The sequence below is a fragment of the Chinchilla lanigera genome, unplaced genomic scaffold (assembly GCF_000276665.1).
Source record: "Chinchilla lanigera isolate Chin_1 unplaced genomic scaffold, ChiLan1.0 scaffold00077, whole genome shotgun sequence".
Taxonomy (NCBI): Eukaryota; Metazoa; Chordata; class Mammalia; order Rodentia; family Chinchillidae; genus Chinchilla; species Chinchilla lanigera.
This window is the reverse complement of record NW_004955478.1, coordinates 6,412,217-6,433,154: the sequence shown is the minus strand read 5'-3', so window position 1 is coordinate 6,433,154 and position 20,938 is coordinate 6,412,217. Positions and strand designations below refer to the sequence as shown.

The 20,938-nt window shown below is 35.7% G+C and overlaps 1 protein-coding gene across 2 annotated transcripts in view; it reads left to right on the top strand.

Annotated features, from left to right (window-relative positions):
- Positions 1-20,938, top strand: part of Helz (helicase with zinc finger) — a 149,513-nt gene that overhangs the window by 41,990 nt on the left and 86,585 nt on the right. For both annotated transcript variants that reach the window (XM_005402152.2, XM_005402151.2), the window contains exons 9-14: positions 950-1,148; positions 1,775-1,882; positions 2,881-3,178; positions 12,323-12,590; positions 19,670-20,003; positions 20,753-20,883. In XM_005402152.2, the coding sequence (XP_005402209.1) occupies positions 950-1,148; positions 1,775-1,882; positions 2,881-3,178; positions 12,323-12,590; positions 19,670-20,003; positions 20,753-20,883 (1,338 nt within the window). The remainder of the gene's footprint in view (positions 1-949; positions 1,149-1,774; positions 1,883-2,880; positions 3,179-12,322; positions 12,591-19,669; positions 20,004-20,752; positions 20,884-20,938) is intronic.

Here is a 20,938-nt window from a genome sequence, read left to right as displayed (position 1 = left end):
GATATAAAAATTTTTTAAATTTATTTTTGCTTGATACATCATTATACTTATTCATGGAGTATAGTATGATATTTTCAAATTTGTATCCATTGTATAGTAATTAAATCAGTGTGATTAATATATTTATCGCTTTAAACATTTTTTCTTTGTGCTGAGAACGTTTGAAATCTTTTCTAGCTTTTAGAGATATACATTATGTTATTGTTAATTATAGTAACTCTAGTTTTTGAGTCACAAAAATTTTTCTCTATGTATCCTTTAAAATAACATTTATGTATTTATTCCTTGAAAAATTGAATATGACTGCTGAATAAATTTGTGACTCTGGAATATAAAATATTTATTCTAAATGTGTTTACACTTCAAATTGTCCAGTAGTTTCAGTGAAATATAAGTAATAATAATGTAGGAAAGAGTAAAAACATTACAGAATTAGAAACCTTAGTGTGAGAAGTAGAAACCTTAAAGTGATAATTTAGTGACAATTTTTGCTCAGAAAGGCATTCCTAGTATGTAGAATGTTCTCCTTAGGTCATATCATTTTGGGAAGTGGGGCATAGCTGTGTGTGAGCAGCTAATCCATTTGATATCAGTGTTGTTTTAAAAAAAAAAAATTCTAAAAGGAATTGTGTAATAAGAGTCCTTGTATCCCAAAGGAAGCAACTCCTGTCTTTTGAGGGGAGAGGGGTCGTAAGCATGTTATGTGTTAGGGTTCCGTTAGAATCCCAAAGAAACAAGTCATTTGAATGTAGGGGTTGGCGTTTTGATGATTATGAGCGTTTTGATGTCTCTAAGCCGTATCTCTCTGTCATATAAGACAGCGTGATAAATACGACATTTTAGTTCTTGTTGTTGTTGTTATTGAGGAGGCAGAGCACAAATGCTGGAAGTCTGTCTTGAAATGATTAAGCAAAATATATGATAAAACAGTCTTTCCTATTCCACTTAGATTTTTAGAGCAAGGAATCTGTAGGTATGGTGCCCAGTGTACTTCAGCACATTCCCAGGAAGAACTAGCAGAATGGCAGAAAAGATACGCTTCACGGTTGATAAAATTGAAACAGCAAAATGAGAATAAACAGCTCTCAGGCAGTTACATGGAAACCTTGATAGAAAAATGGATGAATTCATTATCTCCTGAGAAAGTGGTGAGGAAAATAAACTACTTTTTTTTTTTTTTTTTTTGGTTATTTTAAACAATGAACCTGTTTGAATTTTGACTTTTTCATGTGCTATACGATATTTTGGCTTATTTTCTTTATTAATATATGAAGAACTTGATTCCTTATAAAATGGATGAATTCAGAATCTTATAAGTTGTTTTTTTGTTCTTTTTTTTTTTTTTTGGTTGTTTTAAACAATGAACCTGTTTGAATTTTGACTTTTTCATGTGCTATACGATATTTTGGCTTATTTTCTTTATTAATATATGAAGAACTTGATTCCTTATAAAATGTTTTAGCAGCAAAAGTAGGCACACTTGTTAAAAGTAAGTCCAGAACTAAACTACTTATTGGGAGATTTGGAGGTGTTACATGAATTGCTTTCCTTCAGGCAAGTTCTGATTGCCATTTTTTGCTTGGTGTTAATTTTCTTTCATTTCTTATTTTAGCTTTATTTTATTTTCATGTAAAATTAGCTGAGAATAAATGTATAAAATAACATGGTAAACAGTCCATCAGTATCTTTACTGGTGACATTATTTACCATGTCAAAAGATTTTATTTGTGCTTTTTTTGAGAAAACCCTAACATTATTTGTTCTTTATTTCCAGCTTAGTGAGTGTTTAGAAGGAGTAAAGGTAGAACATAATCCTGCCTTGTCTGTTACTGTCAACACCAAAAAATCTCATCAGATATGGACTTTTGCTCTCACTTGTAAGGTATGAATTTTATGCTAATTAAAGAATATGAATTTTATTCCGTGTCCCAAAGGGTTTTCGGACTTTTTTATCTGTGTTGAGAGGAATAGAAGTGTTTTAATCTAAGTACATCTTCTGTAGGTTCTGTATTGTACTAAAGTGAGTTCTTTCATTTCAGTCATTAAAAGTATATTATTGTTTTTTTTTTTACACTTTGAACTAAGATCTTTGTAGATGTTTGTAGATGCTCTTTTTTAGTTGTTTACTTATTGGTGAAGACATCTCTGATGTATTGTCTTCCAAGGAACCTAGGATGGGGTTCATGGCTTATAATTATTTCAAAATTGAATTGTTTAATCTGGCAGTTCTAAGATAGTTAAACAATCACAACTTGTTTTCAAATTTGATTTCATGAGATCACAAATGCTGTAATAATGGCTTAATATGATATATTTTCTCATTAAGTGCTGTTCATCTTAAATTACAGAAGTCAAAATTTAAGGCTGAATAAAGTAAAAAATTTTAGTGACTGTGTGCAGTGGAAAAGTTTTATGTTGTTTTTTCCACTGTACCTTGTGTATTTTGAGGTGAAAAATCTAGAAGCACTGAGCTGCAGTCCTGAATGGAGTCCGGTGCTTTCAAAAGGCAACTCCCCTCCTATGAAGACTTCCTACTTGAGGCTTCATAAAATGTTTTTAGACAAAGGGTATGGAAAGCTGGAGGTTGAGAGTGATTCAGGATGACAGATTTTGCCACAGTGAAAAATAAACACATCACTGAAGGAGCAGGGAGGCTAGTGCTATAGCATAATTCATCACTTTAACAACTGTTTTTTTTAACCATTCCTGAGTGTGTTTTTTCTTTTTAAATAGCATATACGCACAATTTATATTTTGAACATAATCTTAGAAGCATGAGAAACTAACAGTCCATTAAGGAAATATTTTCATTGAAGAGCCCAATTACAATTGGATTTTTCACCCCCTTGTACTCAATGAATTATTTTAACTTCCTTGTAGCCTGCAAGAATGCTGTATCGTGTAGCATTGCTTTATGATGCTCATCGTCCTCATTTTAGTATCATTGCAATATCTGCCGGAGATAGTACTACCCAGGTATCACAAGAAGTCCCAGAGAACTGTCAAGAATGGATAGGAGGAAAGATGGCCCAAAATGGATTAGATCATTACGTGTATAAAGTCGGGATAGCATTTAACACAGAAATATTTGGAACTTTTCGCCAAACCATAGTTTTCGACTTTGGATTGGAACCAGTACTCATGCAAAGAGTAATGATTGATGCAGCTTCTACAGAAGGTAATATTTAGACTTTTTTCCCTGATACAATGTATTAAAAGGCAACATTAAAAGATATGTATTGGCCCCTAAATATTCCCTGGTTAGGGAGGCAAAAATGAGAAAAGTCCATATTAATTGACTCATTTATGGTGTAATGGGGCTTAGAGTGGTTCACACTGCTCTCTGATCTGTTCTCAGTCACTGAGCAAATCTTGCTGTGAGATTCCCCTAAACTTACTTGAGTAGATGAAAAGGTCTGTTTTAGTCTGGCATTTTAAATAAGATGATTTTAGCGCAGTAAAATCTTTCAGTCTTAGTCTGAGTAGAATGCTTTCTTAATGGTAATTGTATGTGTACTTACAGTGTCTATTTCCATGTCGTATTGACTGACAAAATTAGCTTTATTGATACTAGTACGTTCTTTTGGAATGAAAAGTCCTCAGTATAAGCCTTCATAAGTCTGTTTGTATGTACCTTTAATGGGGTCTCCGCTGTGTTTTTGGAAAGAGGTCCCTGGTTTCTGTAAGCACCTGCAGAACATGGTTCACTATTTTGTAGGTTGTTATGTTACTGCTTATACCTAAATTTTATGCCTAGATCCAACAGGACAAGGAAAGCTTGTGTTAGTCCATACTTCTTTGGCTCTTGATTGGATTCATAGGTGCTTTGTTTTATTTTAGAAGTGCTTAAGTATTTAATACTTTGTGATGTAGCTCAGCTTTATGAAACTTGCTATTAACTATACTTGACCATGATGTGGAGGATAATTTTCATTGCATACCACAGTGTCCCATTTAAGAGAACCTAGAAAAAGTTGTTCTTTTCATGAGCAAATAATACGATTTTATTGTTTGAACAGATGGAGTTGGTCTGTCTCCCTTTTTAACTGCTAGGTGAGGTTAAAGCAACATGTGTGTTCAAATTTTACAGTTAGGTAACACATTCATGTATGTGTGTTAATATTACCCAGACTTCATTTTACCTTGATTTCCTTTTACTTTGATCCTTTTTTATCTGTTTGTATTTTGTGATATGTTACTCAGTACCCTTGGAATCAAAGTAAGTTAATTTCCATAGCAAAAGAGAGATGAGAACTGATAAAGTAAAAGTAAAAGCATAGGAGTTGGCAAATTCTTTTGCAAAGGATAGTATATATTTTAGGGTTATAGGGCAGAGGGTTTCTGTCATAGCTGTTAAGTTCTTCATTGTCCTGAGAAAGCAGCCAGAGGTGAGACTGTACATAAATAAATAGGTGCAACTGTGTTCTACTAGAATTTTGTTTTCAGAAAAAACAGTGGGCTGGAATTTACTTGCATGCGGTAGTTTGCCCACCTGTGTATTAGTACATTGCTTTCAGTGTCCAGAACTTTAGGGCTATGTATTACTAGAAAGCACACCTTTAAAATTATAAGATTGAGGAGGGCATGGTACTGGAGATTAAACCTAGGGTCTGTACACTGAGCTACGTTGCCAGTTCTTTTTTTATTTTGAGACAGGGTCTTGCTAAGTTGCCCAGGCTGTGCTTGAATTGAGATCCTCTTGCTTCAGGCTCCCAGAATCATGTGCTGCCATGGTCTGGTTTACAAGGAGAATTAAATCATAAAGAGAGACCAGTATTTATTCCCTGCTGTAATATATTGTAATAGATGCTTTTGGTTTATATGTGGGTTGTATTTTAAAAGTTTGCATTTAGATTGGTGATCTGTAACTCAAAACTCATTTTTCTAAAGAAACATTGTCAAGAATTCACACTTGTTAATAAAAACTATTTAATAACATAAGATGTTGAATGTCTTCAGAGAACAAATTGAAAAGAAAGTGATACTGCTAACACAGCTGATAATGAGAAAAGGTGATAATAAAAGAGGGTTTCAGGTGGAGAACAGTGAGCCTTAACTTGACTACTTTTCTCTCAGGTATGTGTTGCTTTTCTAGTTGGGGAGGAAGAACAGTAGATAAAATTCAGAGTCAAATAGAATTGGTTTTGAATCCTGATTTTTCTCCATAAGACCTGTATGACCCTGGGTAGAATATTTCACATCGCTGGGCATCACGAGAAATCATTGGTAAAATTGGGCTCGTAACAGAGGATTTGAGGACTGGAAATAACCCTTACACGTATGTGGTTGTGGTAGGCATTTAGTAAATGAAGGGATTGAAAGAGATTGCTCAGCAGGACTAATGTTTTGAGTCTGATAACTGGAAGAAATAGTTCTTTCCTAATCTTTCTGATATATCAGTTTGTAAGTACAGTAAAATTTATATGTCATTCAGATATGATAGAGGGAATTAATAGAGATGATAACAACTTTCTCCTTTCTGATAGTACAGATACTATATCCTTTGTTTTTCATGACCTCTGTAATTTGATTATTTTTTGTAAGTTTTGTCAAATAGGGCTTTACTTTTAAGTAATTATTTTATAAAAATAATGAAAATATTAAGCTTTTAGGTTTTTGTTGGAGGCAGGGTCTTGCTGTGTAGCCCAGGCTGGCCTTGAACTCACCATGTAGCCCAGGCTGGCCTCAAACTCCCGATGATCCTCCTGCCTCAGCCTCCCAAGTGCTGGGATTATAGATGTGTACCACCACACCTGACTAGCATTTTCTTGAACTGATTTGGAAACACTAAAATAATTTCCCATAGTGGAGTTTCTGTTTCAGTAATAAGAAAAGTGAATATTACAAAATAGCAGTGTAAATTGTACGTAATCTATTTTCTGATATAAACATTTGTTTGCTTGTTTATTTTGCAATGTTGGTGATGACTTGTTGTGCTAAATTTTAGCTTTCTCTTCAAAAATTTCCCTAGTCTTTTTTAAATTGATGTCTTTGAAAAATGTCATCATTTTTTATTAAGTTCTTAAATTTTGTTACATTTCGTTTTGTGGTTTTTTTTTTTTTTTTGGTTTTTCTCCAGTACCGGGAATTGAACTCATGACCTTGTGCTTGCCAGGCAGGTGCTGTGCCGCTGAGCTAAATCCCCAGGCCCCTCGTTTTGTTTTTTTGAGACAGGCTCTTATGTGTAGTTCAAGCTGGCCTTGAATGCATTATGTCACCCAAACTGGCCTCAAACTCACACGATCCTCCTGCTTCAGCCTCAAGAGTGCTGGGATTACAGGGGTGCACCACCACGTGTGGCCTTACATTTTTTTTATTTGTTGCATGATTATTACATATTTCTCAGTGTGATTGTGTGCAGAATCTCAACAGAATTGTGGAGAAGTAAAAGCAGGAGGTAAATAATATGTGCTGCTTTTCTGTTAGTACTAGTCAGTAGTTTTATCAAAGCAGAGTTCTTATCAGTAAAAAATTATTGAGGACAGGAGCTGGGGATTTAGCTCAGTGGCACAGCATCTGCCTGGCAAGTGCGATGTTGTGAGTTCGATTCCCGGTACCGGAAAAAAAACAACAACAACAACAAAAAAATTTCAGGACAAAAATTTGTGCAGTTGCAATTTATGAAATATTGTGAGTCATAAAAACGTAAAGTGGAGGTCTCCTATTTTGTATCATTGGGTGCAGTACTTGTGTGGACATGTTTGGCGATGCTGAGGCAGGTTACCGCATTGCTCAGTTATTGCAGTGGGATGGCCACCTCATCTGACCTCCAGCCTCAGTTCCAGTCCGTCTTGGACTTCTGGGTGTGTAATTAGGAGAAAAACGTCATTCCAGAGTTAGAGTGGACAAGTGCAGTTGGGAATTGAATTGGGTCTGGGGTCCTTGTTTCCATACAGTTTTTCATTATAAATTGTAATTTGGTTTTACACACACAAATTTAGTGATGGTGTGAAACTGATTTGAATGAGAAGTGTCTGTATTGCTTCTCCATTTGACTGTTCATTGATTAATCAAGGTTTTGTTTTTAAATTAATTCTGGAAATACATTTTTTTTTTGGTAAATTTATAAATTTGGACCGTGCTGGGTCACCTTTTAGCTCAGTGTTTCCTAAATTGTTCCAGTGAAATTAATAGCAGTGCCTATGGTAAAGACTTGCATGTACAAGTAAGTGTGGAAGTGCTTCTTGCTCTCTTTCCCTCTTAGATTTACATGTGCCTTGGTGATTAAAAACTCTTAGTAGGCATCAGACTTCATTTCATTAGTGTATGACTCATTGAAACTCAAAATCAAGTTATATGCGCTGGTATTTCCCCAATTTGTTGTTCAGTATCAGACTAAAAATCCTGTTTTTTTTAGTTAATTCAAATTTGAATTAAGTTAAAGCAAAACAAAACTTGCAGTTTTTCTGTTTTTTTGTGATATCTAAAGTATCTAGAGCTTTCTATTTTATAGACCATGGATGAATTTTTTTTCTAGTTATTGTATGGTAATTCTACAGACAATTCAAGAAATATGTATACCTTTTCAGTTTTTTTCTTTGCTGGTGAGATTCAGGTTCAGAAAAAGACATATGCTAAATTTTTTTGCGGGGGGGGGTTCTTTTTGACACAGGGTCTCGCTCTGCAGTTCAGACTGGCCTTGAGCTCACTTTGTAGCTCAGGCTGGCCTCGAACTTGCAACGATCCTCCTGCCTCAGCCTCCTGAGTGCTGGGATTACAGGCATGCACCGCCACTCCTGGCCTAAAATTTTTTTTGGATTAAAATTGGAGATCTGTCTCTCAAAAATATGTGGCAAAAGGTATCTACAAAAGAAAGAAATTAGTGAGTTTTCCCCTTGCTTAGAAAACAAATAGAATTATACACTTTATACCACAACTTTGATTAATGGAAGTTTTTGCTTTAAAATATCAGTATGGAATTGTGTTTCAATATCTAGAGGCAGCATGTTGAAAATTTACTTGTATGAATAGATCTAGAAGCTTGATACATTTCTTTGTTTGAGGCTAGCAGTATATGTCCACATCAGTATAAAATTCAATATGACTTAAAAGTAATTCCCAGCTGCCAAACTTTTTGGTAAATTAAGAACATATTATATACCTATATCTATCTACTGTGTGTTCAGAAAAGCAATAGAAAAATAGATTTTAATTTTTTATTGATTGATTGATTGTTTGGTTTTCTGAGAGGTCTTGATACGTAATTGAGCCTGCCCTTGAACTCACTATGTACCCAAGGTTGGCTTTGAACTCATAGTGATCCTCCTGCCTTAGCCTTTCAAGTGCTGGGATTATAGGCATGAACTACCATGCCAGGCAAAAAAATAGATTAAAAAAATTTATCCACAAAAGTTAAATGAAAGCTGGGCGTGGTGGTGCACACTTTTAATCCCAGTGTTTGGGAGGCTGAGGCAGGAGGACCACTGCTAGTTTGAGACCAGCTTGGGCTACAAAGTGAGCTCGAGGCCAGTCTGAACTGCATAGTGAGACCCTGTCTCAAAAAAGCCAAAAAAAAAAAAAAAAAAAAAGAACAGCTGCTGTTCTCAGGATCAGAAGAGTAGGGAAGTTGGGAAGTGTATCTAGTTATTCTAGTCTTGAGTTCTATTATTGACAACAACTGTCCTCCCTTGCTTTAAAAGATGAGGTATATTCTAATTATTTTTAATTTTCTCTAATCTATTTCTCTTAAAAATGTATTTCTAGTTTCTGTTTACCACATCTCAGGGGAAGAAATTCCATAGTTTTACAATTTCTTTTTTTTTTTAATCTTTTTGAGACAGGGTCTTGCTGTGCAGTTCAGGCTGGCCTTGAGCTCACTTTGTAGCCCAGGCTGGTCTCAAACTCACAATGATCCTCCTGCCTCAGCCTCCTGAGTGCTGGGATTACAGGTACGCGCCACCATGCCCGGCTACAGTTTTACAATTTCTATTGGGTATACTTGCATATTTATTGTTACAGAAATTGGCTCATGAATCAGTGTGAAATGTTTTGGATATATTGGTCCTAACTTACTCACCTTTTGTCTTTCCAGAGTGCTTTTCATTTTAGTCTTGTGTGGGGTGAAGACAGGTGCACACCAAACACGCGCTGGCTCAGGCTGTCCCGAGCAGCGTTGGTCTGGTTTAGATGTGGGCAGGCAGGCGTGTGCTGCAGATCGGGGTGACAGCCAGCCACAGTGGCAGTCACGGCAGTCACGGCAGTGTCCTCCTTGGGGAACCTGACCTCCCTCTCCCTCCCATGTTTAAAGAGGCACTCTAAAGACCTCGTGACCTTAAAATAGTAGAAATTTGGTGGGTCATTAAACAGACGTAGTACGTTTCTAGTGAAGAAATACATATCAAGTGAAGAAATGGAGGCAGGTTTCACATAAAGTGGGGAAAGAGAAGTGGTTTTTGTAAAACTGTATCCTCAGTACTCACTGGCCATTTTATATTCATAACTTTGTACCATAGTCATGTAAAAATTAAGTAAATGAGATAAGTTTTAACATTGAGAATTGTTTTGGAATTGTTACGCTACTTCCTCAAGACATTTTAAAAAATACCCTAAAATCAGGGTAAGAATCATGGCACTATATAGATAAGATGGGAAAGATACTGTTGCATGTGCCAGTTTTTCCGAAAAGTCTGAAAACTAGAGGCTGAGAGTGGAAAGACTATAATTTGGTTTGCATGTGTAATAGGTTCCCTCTCTGGTTGCTGAGACAAAATACTCAGCACTCAAATTTAAAAGGCAGAAGGTTTATTTAGCTCAGTTGGAGAAGTTTCAGTACATAATCACCTGGCTCCAAGGCAGAGTGGCACATGGCAGAGGGGCAGCAGTTCCAGGCTGCAGAAGACAGCAAGAGCAACAAGGGGTAGAGGGAGACAAACCTCTTTCTGTCCCTTATATTGTATGCAGACTACTCGCCCTAGGGTGGGGTATAATACTCGCACCCTGAATTCTGGCATTGGACCTTGAATCAGTCATGAACTCTAGATTCACCTACCTCCTAAAAAGCCTAAGACTGTATGAGGCTTTGGGTGGACATGTCGACATAAACCATAAGCATAGGTAGTACAAAAATCTTTCTCAAAAAGTGCTACCATTTTAGGTTACTGTCCCACCTATTTAATAATCAGTTAAGAGTATCTAGTGACTTTTTTTTTTTTTTTGGTGTGGTACTGCGGCTTGAATCCATAGCCTTGCAACTGAGCTATATCCCTAGTCTTTTAAAATTTTTGACACAAGGTTTTGCTAAGCTGCCTAAGGTAGGCTTGAACTTGCAAACCATTTTTCTCAGCTTTCAGAGTGCTGGGACTATAGGCATGTGCTACCAGCCCTGGCTAACTAGAGACTTTTTAAACTGTGAATACAGTATTTAAGCATAGTCTGACGCAATTTTTTTTTTTTTTTTTTTTTTTTTTCCGTGCCAGAAATCAAACTCAGGACCTTGCACCTGCCAGGCAGGCGCTGTACCACAGAGCTATATCCCTCTCCTGATGTAATTTAAATAAAACACAATTTAAGATCCGATTATGAAAGATAATTCTTTCACCCCTACACAGTAAAGTCTTTTTCTATATACTAAATAGAATCTTCAGTATTATATAGTTTAATTTTATTTTTAAAGAGCTTGTTATTTGGTTTGCTGCTGTATCATTGCTGTTTTCCTTTTTGACTTTGGAGATTAGGATAAAAGTTGTACACATCCTCTATTTGGATGATAATAAACATCTGATTTTAGTGATGGTATATTCTGTTTTAGGACTATTGTTTGCATAGTTTAAATCCTTTTTGTAGCTATCCTCTAATGAATGACTAGGAAGAACTTAATTTTAGAGTGATACAGGAAGAAGATATGGTTAGTTTACCTCAGGAAACTTGTGAGGCTATTGCAAAAACAGATCTATCTTTAATGTTTTCTTACGGATTTCTCTTAAAATGTATTTCTAGTTCTGTTTACCATATCTCAGGGGAAGAAATTCCATAGGTTTATGATACACCAGAGTATTTCTAAAGTGTAAAATTTTAACGAGCAGAAAACATCTTTACATCTTGATGACAGTTGTATTTCTGTTGCAGTTTGAGAAATAATAAACTTGTCATGTAAAAATGCCTTTTAAAGGAGCAAAGGTTAGAAATTGGGTGTCTTCATATTTTTGGTTTTATTTTGGTTAAGATATTAGGACAGGTTATTTACTACTATTGAGAAATGTCTTTTGGTGGATGACTCTGCTCACACTTAAAATTAGCAGTGACTCACTAAACAACACATGACAATTGTTTTTTTTCCCGGTACCGGGAATCGAACTCATGACGTTGTGCGTTCGAGGAAGGCGCTGTGCCTCTGAGCTAAATCCCCAACCCCTACACCTATGTTCTTATTTCAAAGATAATTTAGGATACCTTGTTTTTGTACTCTGGAGACTCACTGATCTTTGAATTTTTTTCTCTCTTGCTGAAATTTTAACATGAACTGTGAAACTGTCTTGAATCATATTATATTAAAACTGGATCTTGGCTTCCTGAGTGAGCTGGGCAACATTTTTTCCTTTTGATTAAGTTTCATTTTTCTTAGGTGTAAACATGTTCCACCCAACAGAAAGTAATGTATACTACAGATTGAGCATGGAGTGGTCACATACTGAGTTTCTTATGAGTGCTGTTATGTGCTGATTCTATACTACATTTTTAAAAAAGATGTCAGAACTTGAGCAGTTACTCATCTTACATTGTGCCCTACTTACAGTATGATTTCCCTGAGGCTGAACTGGATTTTTTCAGAAATGGCTTGGTATCACATTTTAATGAGGAGTCATACTCTACCGTACCTGTCTTCTAAAAGATTTTTGTTTGTAGTAAATTGACATTCAAATAGTTTCATTGTGCTTTACTGCACAAGAAAAGATTTAACCTTTCACAGTTGTTTGATCTTTTCTTTCTGTAGTGGGATAGGTATTGTTAGGAAGAGGAGGAAAGCAACCTTAAAAATTAACTTAAAAATTTTTCTTATAAGGAATTTACACATTTTTCCTACAGATCAGATTTCTCTTGACTGAAGAGTTAAGTTCTGAATTTTAATCTGCACTTAAAAAAATGTTAATAAGTATTTGTGGTGTGTCCTAGCCCTATGTTCTTTACATGGGTATCTACTAATATTATTTTCAAATGTGCAAAAAATATTTTTATATGGGGAAAATACTCTCCCAGTGGATTCTTAATTTTTTTATTTTTAAGAATTTTTGCTGTAGCATAGAAAACTCTGACAAAAATATGTAATGTATTATTTGTGAATTTTAATGTTGTGTCCCTTTATAAATGTGTTTTTGTTTCCCTTTAGATCTTGAATACCTGATGCATGCAAAACAACAGCTAGTAACCACAGCTAAACGCTGGGATTCTTCTTCTAAGACTATTGTAGATTTTGAACCTAATGAAACTACTGATTTGGAGAAGAGCCTTCTTATCAGATACCAAATTCCTCTCTCTGCTGACCAACTGTTTACCCAGTCCGTTTTAGACAAATCATTGACGAAGACCAACTATCAGTCAAGGTTGCACGACCTCCTTTATATCGAAGAGATAGCCCAGTATAAAGAAGTCAGCAAGTAAGTTACTTTAGAAACACGGTCCTGTCTTTTCTTTAAGTCCCCCTTTGGGTGGTATTTTATTTTTGAAGTGGAGGTGTGCCTGAGTGAAGACAGGTACTAACATGTTGCTCTTCAGTAACATGTCTTTGAGTGGACTACGAGCTCATTAGGGTGAGAACTGTGTTCATGATCTTGTGCGTTTCCGTAAGACCTTAATAAACATCTACTAGGGGGTTGACCTGCTCCTTGTCACATGCGGAGAGTTTTAATCTGTGGTTTCTCCTCTTAAGGAGGTTTTGGTGAATGGTGGTCATAGAAAGCACTCAGTGAATGCTGCAAAAATGTACCAAAAAGAGAAGAAAACTACTCACTTTGAAAGTTATTATTTTATTTTTCATTTTTTTGCTGTACTGGGGATCAAACCTTGCACTTGCCAGGCAGGCGCTTATGCCACTGAGCTACATCCCCAACCCTTTGAAAGTTATTTAAGAGTGAAATGATTTAGCTCTTTAGGAAAAGTTTGATAATAGAATAGCTTTATACCAATTTATAAATGCTTTGACATGTTTTATATTTTATCCATGTGCCATCAGTTAAGACCAACTATTTAAATCAAAAGCTTATTTGGATATTATTTTACGAAAAAAGAAGTGGAAGTTTGAGTGAAAGAAAATGTTACTGAAATAGTTGTTAGATTTAGTAGTAGCTTTCTAATTTAGAGATGAAGTGAGGAGGAGCCTTAATTGAACGACAGTATGAGACGTGAGTACATTTTATAAACATTTTTCATTTAACTGCAGCCTGTCCACATATTTTTCTTATGCAAGGTGTCTTAATTGTATGTTGTCATTAATATATTTTTTTTTGTTGTTGTTTTTCTCTGGTACCAGGAACTGAACTCACCATCTTGCGCTTGCCAGGCAGGCGCTTTTGCCGCTGAGCTAAATCCCCAGCCTCTGTCATTAATATTATTAATAGATTCTGAATGTTTACTAAGGGTTGATTCAGAAAAGAAGGGAAAACTTAAAGATACTTGTATAGATGAAATAAATCCCAACATTTCAAATTATATAATTTCAGATTAAATTCATGTAAAATGTACTAAGTCACAGTATAGTTTATCTTTCTGTATTCTGAAATGTTATATCATGACCTGTTTAGGCCTGGTTTTTTGTTTGTTTGTTTTGGTGCTGGAGATTAGACCCAAGGTCTTTGTGCACTATACAAGGGCTCTGCCGCTGAATTATGTCCTCAATCCAATTTATGGTCTCTTAAAAGGCTTTTTATTGATTGTGTCTGGAGTCTATTCTAATGAAATTATTAGTTATTAAATAACAAGTACAATGGTTTTTGTCATGCACATTCTTCACATTACCTATATGTATGTATATTGTTCACATTATCATAGAACCCTTTTCCTTAGGAGTTTATGAGAAGTCCCATAAATACATAAATTATATGTACTTATATGTATAATTAACTTATTATTATAATATATTATATAATTATATATAGTTGATATATATATTGGGATGAAATAGCATTTGAAAGATTGCCAGGATCTTGGAGATTAATTTGAGTGTGTATTAACAACTTAGAAGAAACTGTATTAACTTACATGGTATTTAATATTTTATTAAGTTTATAAATTATTTTATTACCTTAGAACTTACAACAAAAGACCAAAAACCTTATGGATTATTTATATTAAAATAATCTTTGAAAAGGAAAATTTCTCTAAATGGATAGAAAGAAGAAACCCAATAATATCGTGGACGTCAGATACTGATAAAGAAGTTAAGTGGTCATACCAGGCATGCTGCTGCACGCCTGTCATCCCAGCACTTGGGAGGCTGAGGCAGTAGGATCACTGCAAATTTGAGGCAAGTCTGGGCTATGTAGTGAGTTTAGGCCAGTCAGAACGATACAGTCAAACCTTATCTCAAAGTACAAAGCAAAACAAAAGACCCAAAACAGCAAAAAACATACAAGCAAGAAGTGGTTGAAAGTTCATCTAAGAGCACCTTACAAAAGCTTTCAAAGCCACAACCCAGGCATTTTGAAAAGGTCAGCAGTATGAAGTGAGAGCACGAATGACTGCGTTGATATGCTATATTTGGAGGGCTGTTTGGTATTTCATACTAAAAACTTGTAGAAATACTGGACCATTTGGTAAGGTAATTTACTTATGGGGAGTCTTCCTGAAGAAAGAACTGTAATTAGAGATGAAGATAAAGATATCTGTACACAGATGTCTTTATTTATTTATTTTTTTTCGGTACCAGGAATCGAACTCACAAACTTGCACTTGCCAGGCAAGCGCTGTGCCGCTGAGCTAAATCCCCAGCCCCTACACAGATGTCTGTAAAAGGGTAGTAAGAGGGCTGGGGATTTAGCTTAGCGGCAAAGCGCCTGCCTAGCAAGCGCAAGGTCGTGAGTTTGGTTCCCGGTACGGGAGAAAAACCAAAAAAAAAAAAAAAAATTAAAAGGGTAGTAAGAGCCAGGCGTGGTGGCGCACGCCTGTAATTCCAGCACTTGGGAGGCTGAGGCAGGAGGATCTTTGTGAGTTCGAGGCCAGACTGGGGTACAAAGTGCAGCCTGAACTGCATAGCGAGACCCTGTCTCAAAAAAAAGACAAAAAAAGAAAAAGTAGTAAGAATAAGTTAACTCAATTGAATATCATATAACTATTAAATTATATCTTTGAAGGATTTTTTAATATAATGAAGATGAACATAATATAATGTAAAGGAAGAAAACATGCTAGTCATAAAAACTTTACTTACTACCACTCTAATTTTTTGTGTATCACAAATATATACATATATTTATATTTGTATAAATACTGGAAAGAGTTAAGGTAAAGTACTCTGATTGGTAAAATTACAGGTGATTTTATTTCTAATAGTTGTGTCTGTTTTCGAATGTTCTTCAGTGACAACATATTTAACTTGAAAAAATAAATATAAGAGACTAGCACCTCATCAATCACAACATTTGGTGCTCATTTTGTAAAAATGCCTTCAAGTATGAAAGGAAGGCTTGTGGGGAAACAGATTAGACATGGTTAAGATAGTGTATAATCTTTTTCACAGGTATAGTTGAACTTTTTTTATCTTTAAAATTAGTTATTAACTCAAGTTAATATTTTCAAATTGAATATTAACCAATATATAGGATCACCTTTGATGTGTTATATATGTTAACTGTACAAGACTTTTTTTTTTTTTTTCATCTTTTTTTGTCTTTTTGGGACAAGGTTTCTCTGCAGTTCAGGCTGGCCTTGAATTCACTTTGTAGCCCAGGCTGGCCTCAAACTCACACTGATCCTCCAGCTTCAGCCTTCTGAGTGCTGGGTTTACAGGCATGTGTCACCATACCTAGCTAGCTTGTACAAGAGTTTTGAAGACTCTTAGAAATGAGAATTTACTGCTGCAAATCTAATACGTGACAAGTAAATAGAGTTAAGGAAAATTTCTAGTGATACCTTTTCCCCAAGGTAGCCCTGAATATGAAGGCACGCAAATTACACTTCTGATTTTGGTGGACTTGTAAAATGTAGTAAAGTACATTACAGAATTGGTACATAGGCATTGAAGCAAACCTTTTTATAGAGTTCTCAGAGGACATCTGTATGCTGGTAGACCACAGACAGATAACAAATGATATTTGTAAAGGTTTTCTAGTTTTTGACAAAGTTTAATGTGTTGCTCTAAAAAATTTAATATCATTCTTGTCTTCAGCGTTTGTATATAATATTTATATGGGTTTTACTGTTGCCTTAAATTCACACTGATTGTTCTTTTTTTAAACATCTTGCCGTTTTATTATTATTATTTTTTTTTCTTTTAAATTGTTTTATGTGGTGCTGGTGATTGAACCTAGGGCCTTATATATGTATATGCAAGGCAAGAGTTCTATCACTGAGCCACATCCCCAGCCCTGATTGTTCTTTAATGCATCTACTTAATGATGGTCTAATACAGGGCTCAAGTTTTTCGAAATAACCTTGTTGTAAAGGGCCAGATAGTAAATGCAGGTTTTGTGGACCCTGTAATATAGTCTGGTGTCCTAGTTACTTTCTTGTTGTTTGGACAAAATTCCTGATGCCCACAAGTTAAAGGAGGAAAGGTTTTTTAATAGTTCATAGTTTGTAGAGGTTCCAGTCCCTAGTTAACTGGCTGCAAGGCGAGGTGGCATGGTAGAAGGGCATCATGGAGAAGAAATGGTTCATGGCAGGGCAGGCAGAAGGCAGCAAGCAGTGAAGTAGCAGCAAGTTTCCCTTTTACTCTATGAGGCTACAAGCCTTTTGGGTGATACCACCCACACTTAGGATGGGCCTTCCCATTATCCACACCCAGAACTATGTTAAGCCAATCAGTGGACTAATCTAGTTATCACACCTTAATCCATATGCACATTCCCTTAATCCCAGTATCACACACCCTACATCCAGCCACCTCTGAAAAGCCCTAACTATTAATTCATGAAGCTCTTGGGAGACAGCTAGATACGAACTGTAAGATGGGTTACATTTTTTTGCTGTTATTAGGTTTCCTTGTAAAATATGTTCTTACTCAAGGGGGGTACAAAAAACAATCAGAGGGTTAGTTTGGTCTTTGGTCCGTGCTCCATTCTGTCTGATGGAGTCATTTTGTGTGTCTGTTCAGTCCATACCAGTCATGAGAACAAACCCAAGTTGTTGGAATTGTTCTGTTGTGGTTAGAGACCCAGTTTAAAGATAGAAACAATGGTATGGGTAAGTGGACTTATCTCTGAATGATTTGGGTATGTACTGACAGTAATAGATGTGTTCTGTAATCATTGAAATACCACTCTTTATGAAATTGTAATCAGACCTACCTCAGGATTAGCAGTATATTCCCAAGGTTCAGAAACTATATCAGTGAAAGAATTTTGACACTTTAAGTAGAATACTACTAAAAATGGAAGTAGTATTGAGGGAATTCATCCTAGTTTCTTACATTTTGATAAGGATTGAACTATATCTTTAAAACAGTCATCTTAGTATTCTTTTCTTCAAAGTAGACTGAATGAAAGTGTCTAACATTAGAAGAAATATATATATTTTGGCTTGAGCTTGAATGCAGTAATGAATTTATCTTTTAGTGCCTCCCTCCCCGCCGTACTGGGAATTGAACTCATGACCTCGCACTTGCCAGACAAGTGCTGTGCCTCTGAGCTGAATCCCCAGCCCCAATGAATTTATCTTTTAAAAGGAGGTGATCTTTAAAAGCAGTCCAGAAATTAAGAGTACATTCTTACAGTGTGAAATATGGATAAGTAATAAGGAAAATACATCCTGAATTCTTTTGACATCTGTTTTTTCAAAAGAAATTTACTTTGGCTGAAGCTTTGTGTCCATGAAAGCATGCAGTGGCATGCCTAATCAGGTTGCTGTGCCTGGTTTCTCAGCACCCCCGCAGGTTTGGCATGACAGGCCTAATGTAGAGTGCACTTCTCAGGAAGACAGGTGCAGCTTCTGTTGGTTAGACCTTGGCGCTGTTTCTCTGCTTCATTAGTGCCAGGGTTGTTCATATAGTCAAAAATCCATTGAAAAGAAATTCACTATATAGCTTTGACATTAAAATAGTCCTTAAGAGGTAGAACTATTGCTATGACTGAGAGAGCCATATTTCTCACTAGCTAGAAGTATGGTTTTAAGTTTTTTGAAAATTTGGTTGGTTTTCTGTAACTACCCAAAAGCTTAGAAAGTATGTTAAGCTTAAAGATTGATTTTGAAATGTGGCTTGCAACAGTGGAAAGATGGCTTTTCTTTTTAGGAAGAAATATCTTTGTTGAGTTACTAAGTTTCAAAATGCATATTATTTTAATACCTAAGAGAAATTACTAATGGGATTTGTTTTAATTTGTTAATAATTTAGAATAATTATTACAGCTGAAACTTCTGGTAGGAAGTCCGTTATACCTTCATTTTGAATATGATGAATCTTCTGTGGGAAAAGCTGTATTTCTCAGTAGGTTCTTTGCGTGTGTGCATGTGTATTTCAAGAGCTTTGTCACGAGGCACAGCTAAATGACGCAAGAGGGTTTGCTTGTTGCTCTAAAACTGAGGTTACTTTTTCTTGCCTTCTAAACAGTGATTGGTGACAGCAGATTCTAAAATGGATATAACAGTGAAATTTTAATATATTGCCAAAGGCAGAATTTTAAGAATTTGTTAGAGAGTAATGTAAAATGATTGAAATGAGAATATGGTACCTGGAAAAAAAAATCAGAAAATTACAGAAATGTAAAATTCACTGAACAAAATTTATTGAGCTTTCAAAGTATTAGGGTCTAGGCTAGTCACCAATGATTTTTAAGGCAGACAAAACATTTAATAAACGTCCTTGTAATTTGTAGTGTTATATGAATGGATGTTCAAAATTATAATACAGTATTTTATTTATAGTAGCTGGTTTTCTAATACACAAAAAATGCACATTTCCATGAGAGGAATTTATAATGTTTTAAAAAAATGTTTTTCCTCTTACGGATTTGCAAGATATTCTCGATGTCATATAAACAGATCTGAAAACAGTAGTACCATTAAACGTAGCCTTCTCCACAAAGGCAATAAACAGTTTAAGTTTTTTCATTATTTTTAAACCTTTAAGAAAAAGTAGGAGATGTGTCCCTTCTTACCATGACAACATCACCAGTCCCATTTCATACAATGAAAGACAAGTGCCGTCATTCGCACTGTGTGTTGGTCCGGGTGAGTCAGTCTGGTTTCTGTGTGCCTCCTTCCCTTGTGTGTTTCCCCAGATTCACATGCACCTGTGGAAGCGTGAGTGCTCCACTGTTGTTCAATAAAGGTATCCAAAATTCCTACATGAGCTCTGCCTCTTTGTCTCCCCAATGCAAGTTTATTCTGTTAGTTATTCATTAACACTGTTGAAAGAGAGTCTTCTGATTTAAGGCAGAAAGCTATTTTGTAGTCTGTAGCTTGATAGTATAAAACTTGCAGAAGTTATAGTTTGGGGTATGTTTATATTTGATTTTTGTTTTACTATTCTCTTTTTTATGGTTTTGATGTAAAAGATTAACCTAGTCTTTTGTGTCTGATTTAGATTCAACCTCAAAGTGCAATTGCAAATTCTAGCAAGCTTCATGCTCACTGGAGTTTCTGGAGGTGCAAAGTATGCCCAGAACGGACAACTTTTTGGTCGTTTTAAGCTTACTGAGACACTTTCTGAAGACACTTTGGCTGGACGACTGGTGATGACCAAAGTCAATGCTGTTTATTTATTACCAGTTCCTAAAGAGAAGTTAGTACAGAGCCAGGGAACCAAAGAGAAGGTTTATGAAGCTACTATTGAAGAAAAAACAAAAGAATATATATTTTTACGGTTATCCAGGGAATGCTGTGAAGAACTTAATCTTCGGCCAGACTGTGACACACAGGTATATGTGAAAGTGACCACGGGTGTCTGAAGTCCCATTGTCAGCTGATGTCCTCCTCCTGATTTGGTTTACCTTCTGCTGTATATAATGAGAAGCGTTAACAGTTAACTTTGAAGTCTTATATTGATGGGTTAAGAATTGGACCTCTGGTAACTCGCACAGGAAATTGATTTTTAAAAATTTAATTAATATCTGGAGTGTTGCAGTTGTATACAGAGTTGGGTTTAAAGCAGCAGTGGGAAAATAGATGAGCAACTACTTAAAGCTATATCCTGGGAACGTGTCTCCTCTGTAGTTGTATTTGCTCTTGTTCTCTGTATTTAAAGGTTTCGTTGGATTGTGTGTTCAGTCTGTCATATTTAACTGGAAGTCTGACCTTTTTCCTTTCAAACATAAAATTTGGTGAATGTTACTCATTTCTAGTTAATTGCAGTAACGGGTAAATTACAGTACAAAAGGGCTGGTTATTATTCAAGACATATTTCACAAATGGTCTATTTTATCAAATGTATTCTTGATAGGAGTGGTGAAATCAGAAGTGAAATAATCCGCATAGAGTGCTTATTGCTGTGCCTGGCCCTAAACAAACAAAGCAAGTACTCTGCATGCGTCTCGCTATCAGAGTATGAGCACACCTTCAGTGACTCGAGACTTGTCCCTGGTGTCTGCACGAAGTAGTCTAGTGAGGGGCCAACACTGATGTTTACTTGTTTTAATGCCTTTTATCAAAAATTCCCTTTGTGTTTCAGGTGGAACTTCAGTTTCAATTAAATCGATTGCCCCTCTGTGAAATGCACTATGCACTAGACAGGATCAAGGACAACGGTGTATTGTTCCCAGACATCAGTATGACTCCCACTATACCTTGGAGTCCCAACAGGTACAGAAAGCAGATGTCTTAGTAAAGCAAGGTGGTTCATATTAAATTGAATGTC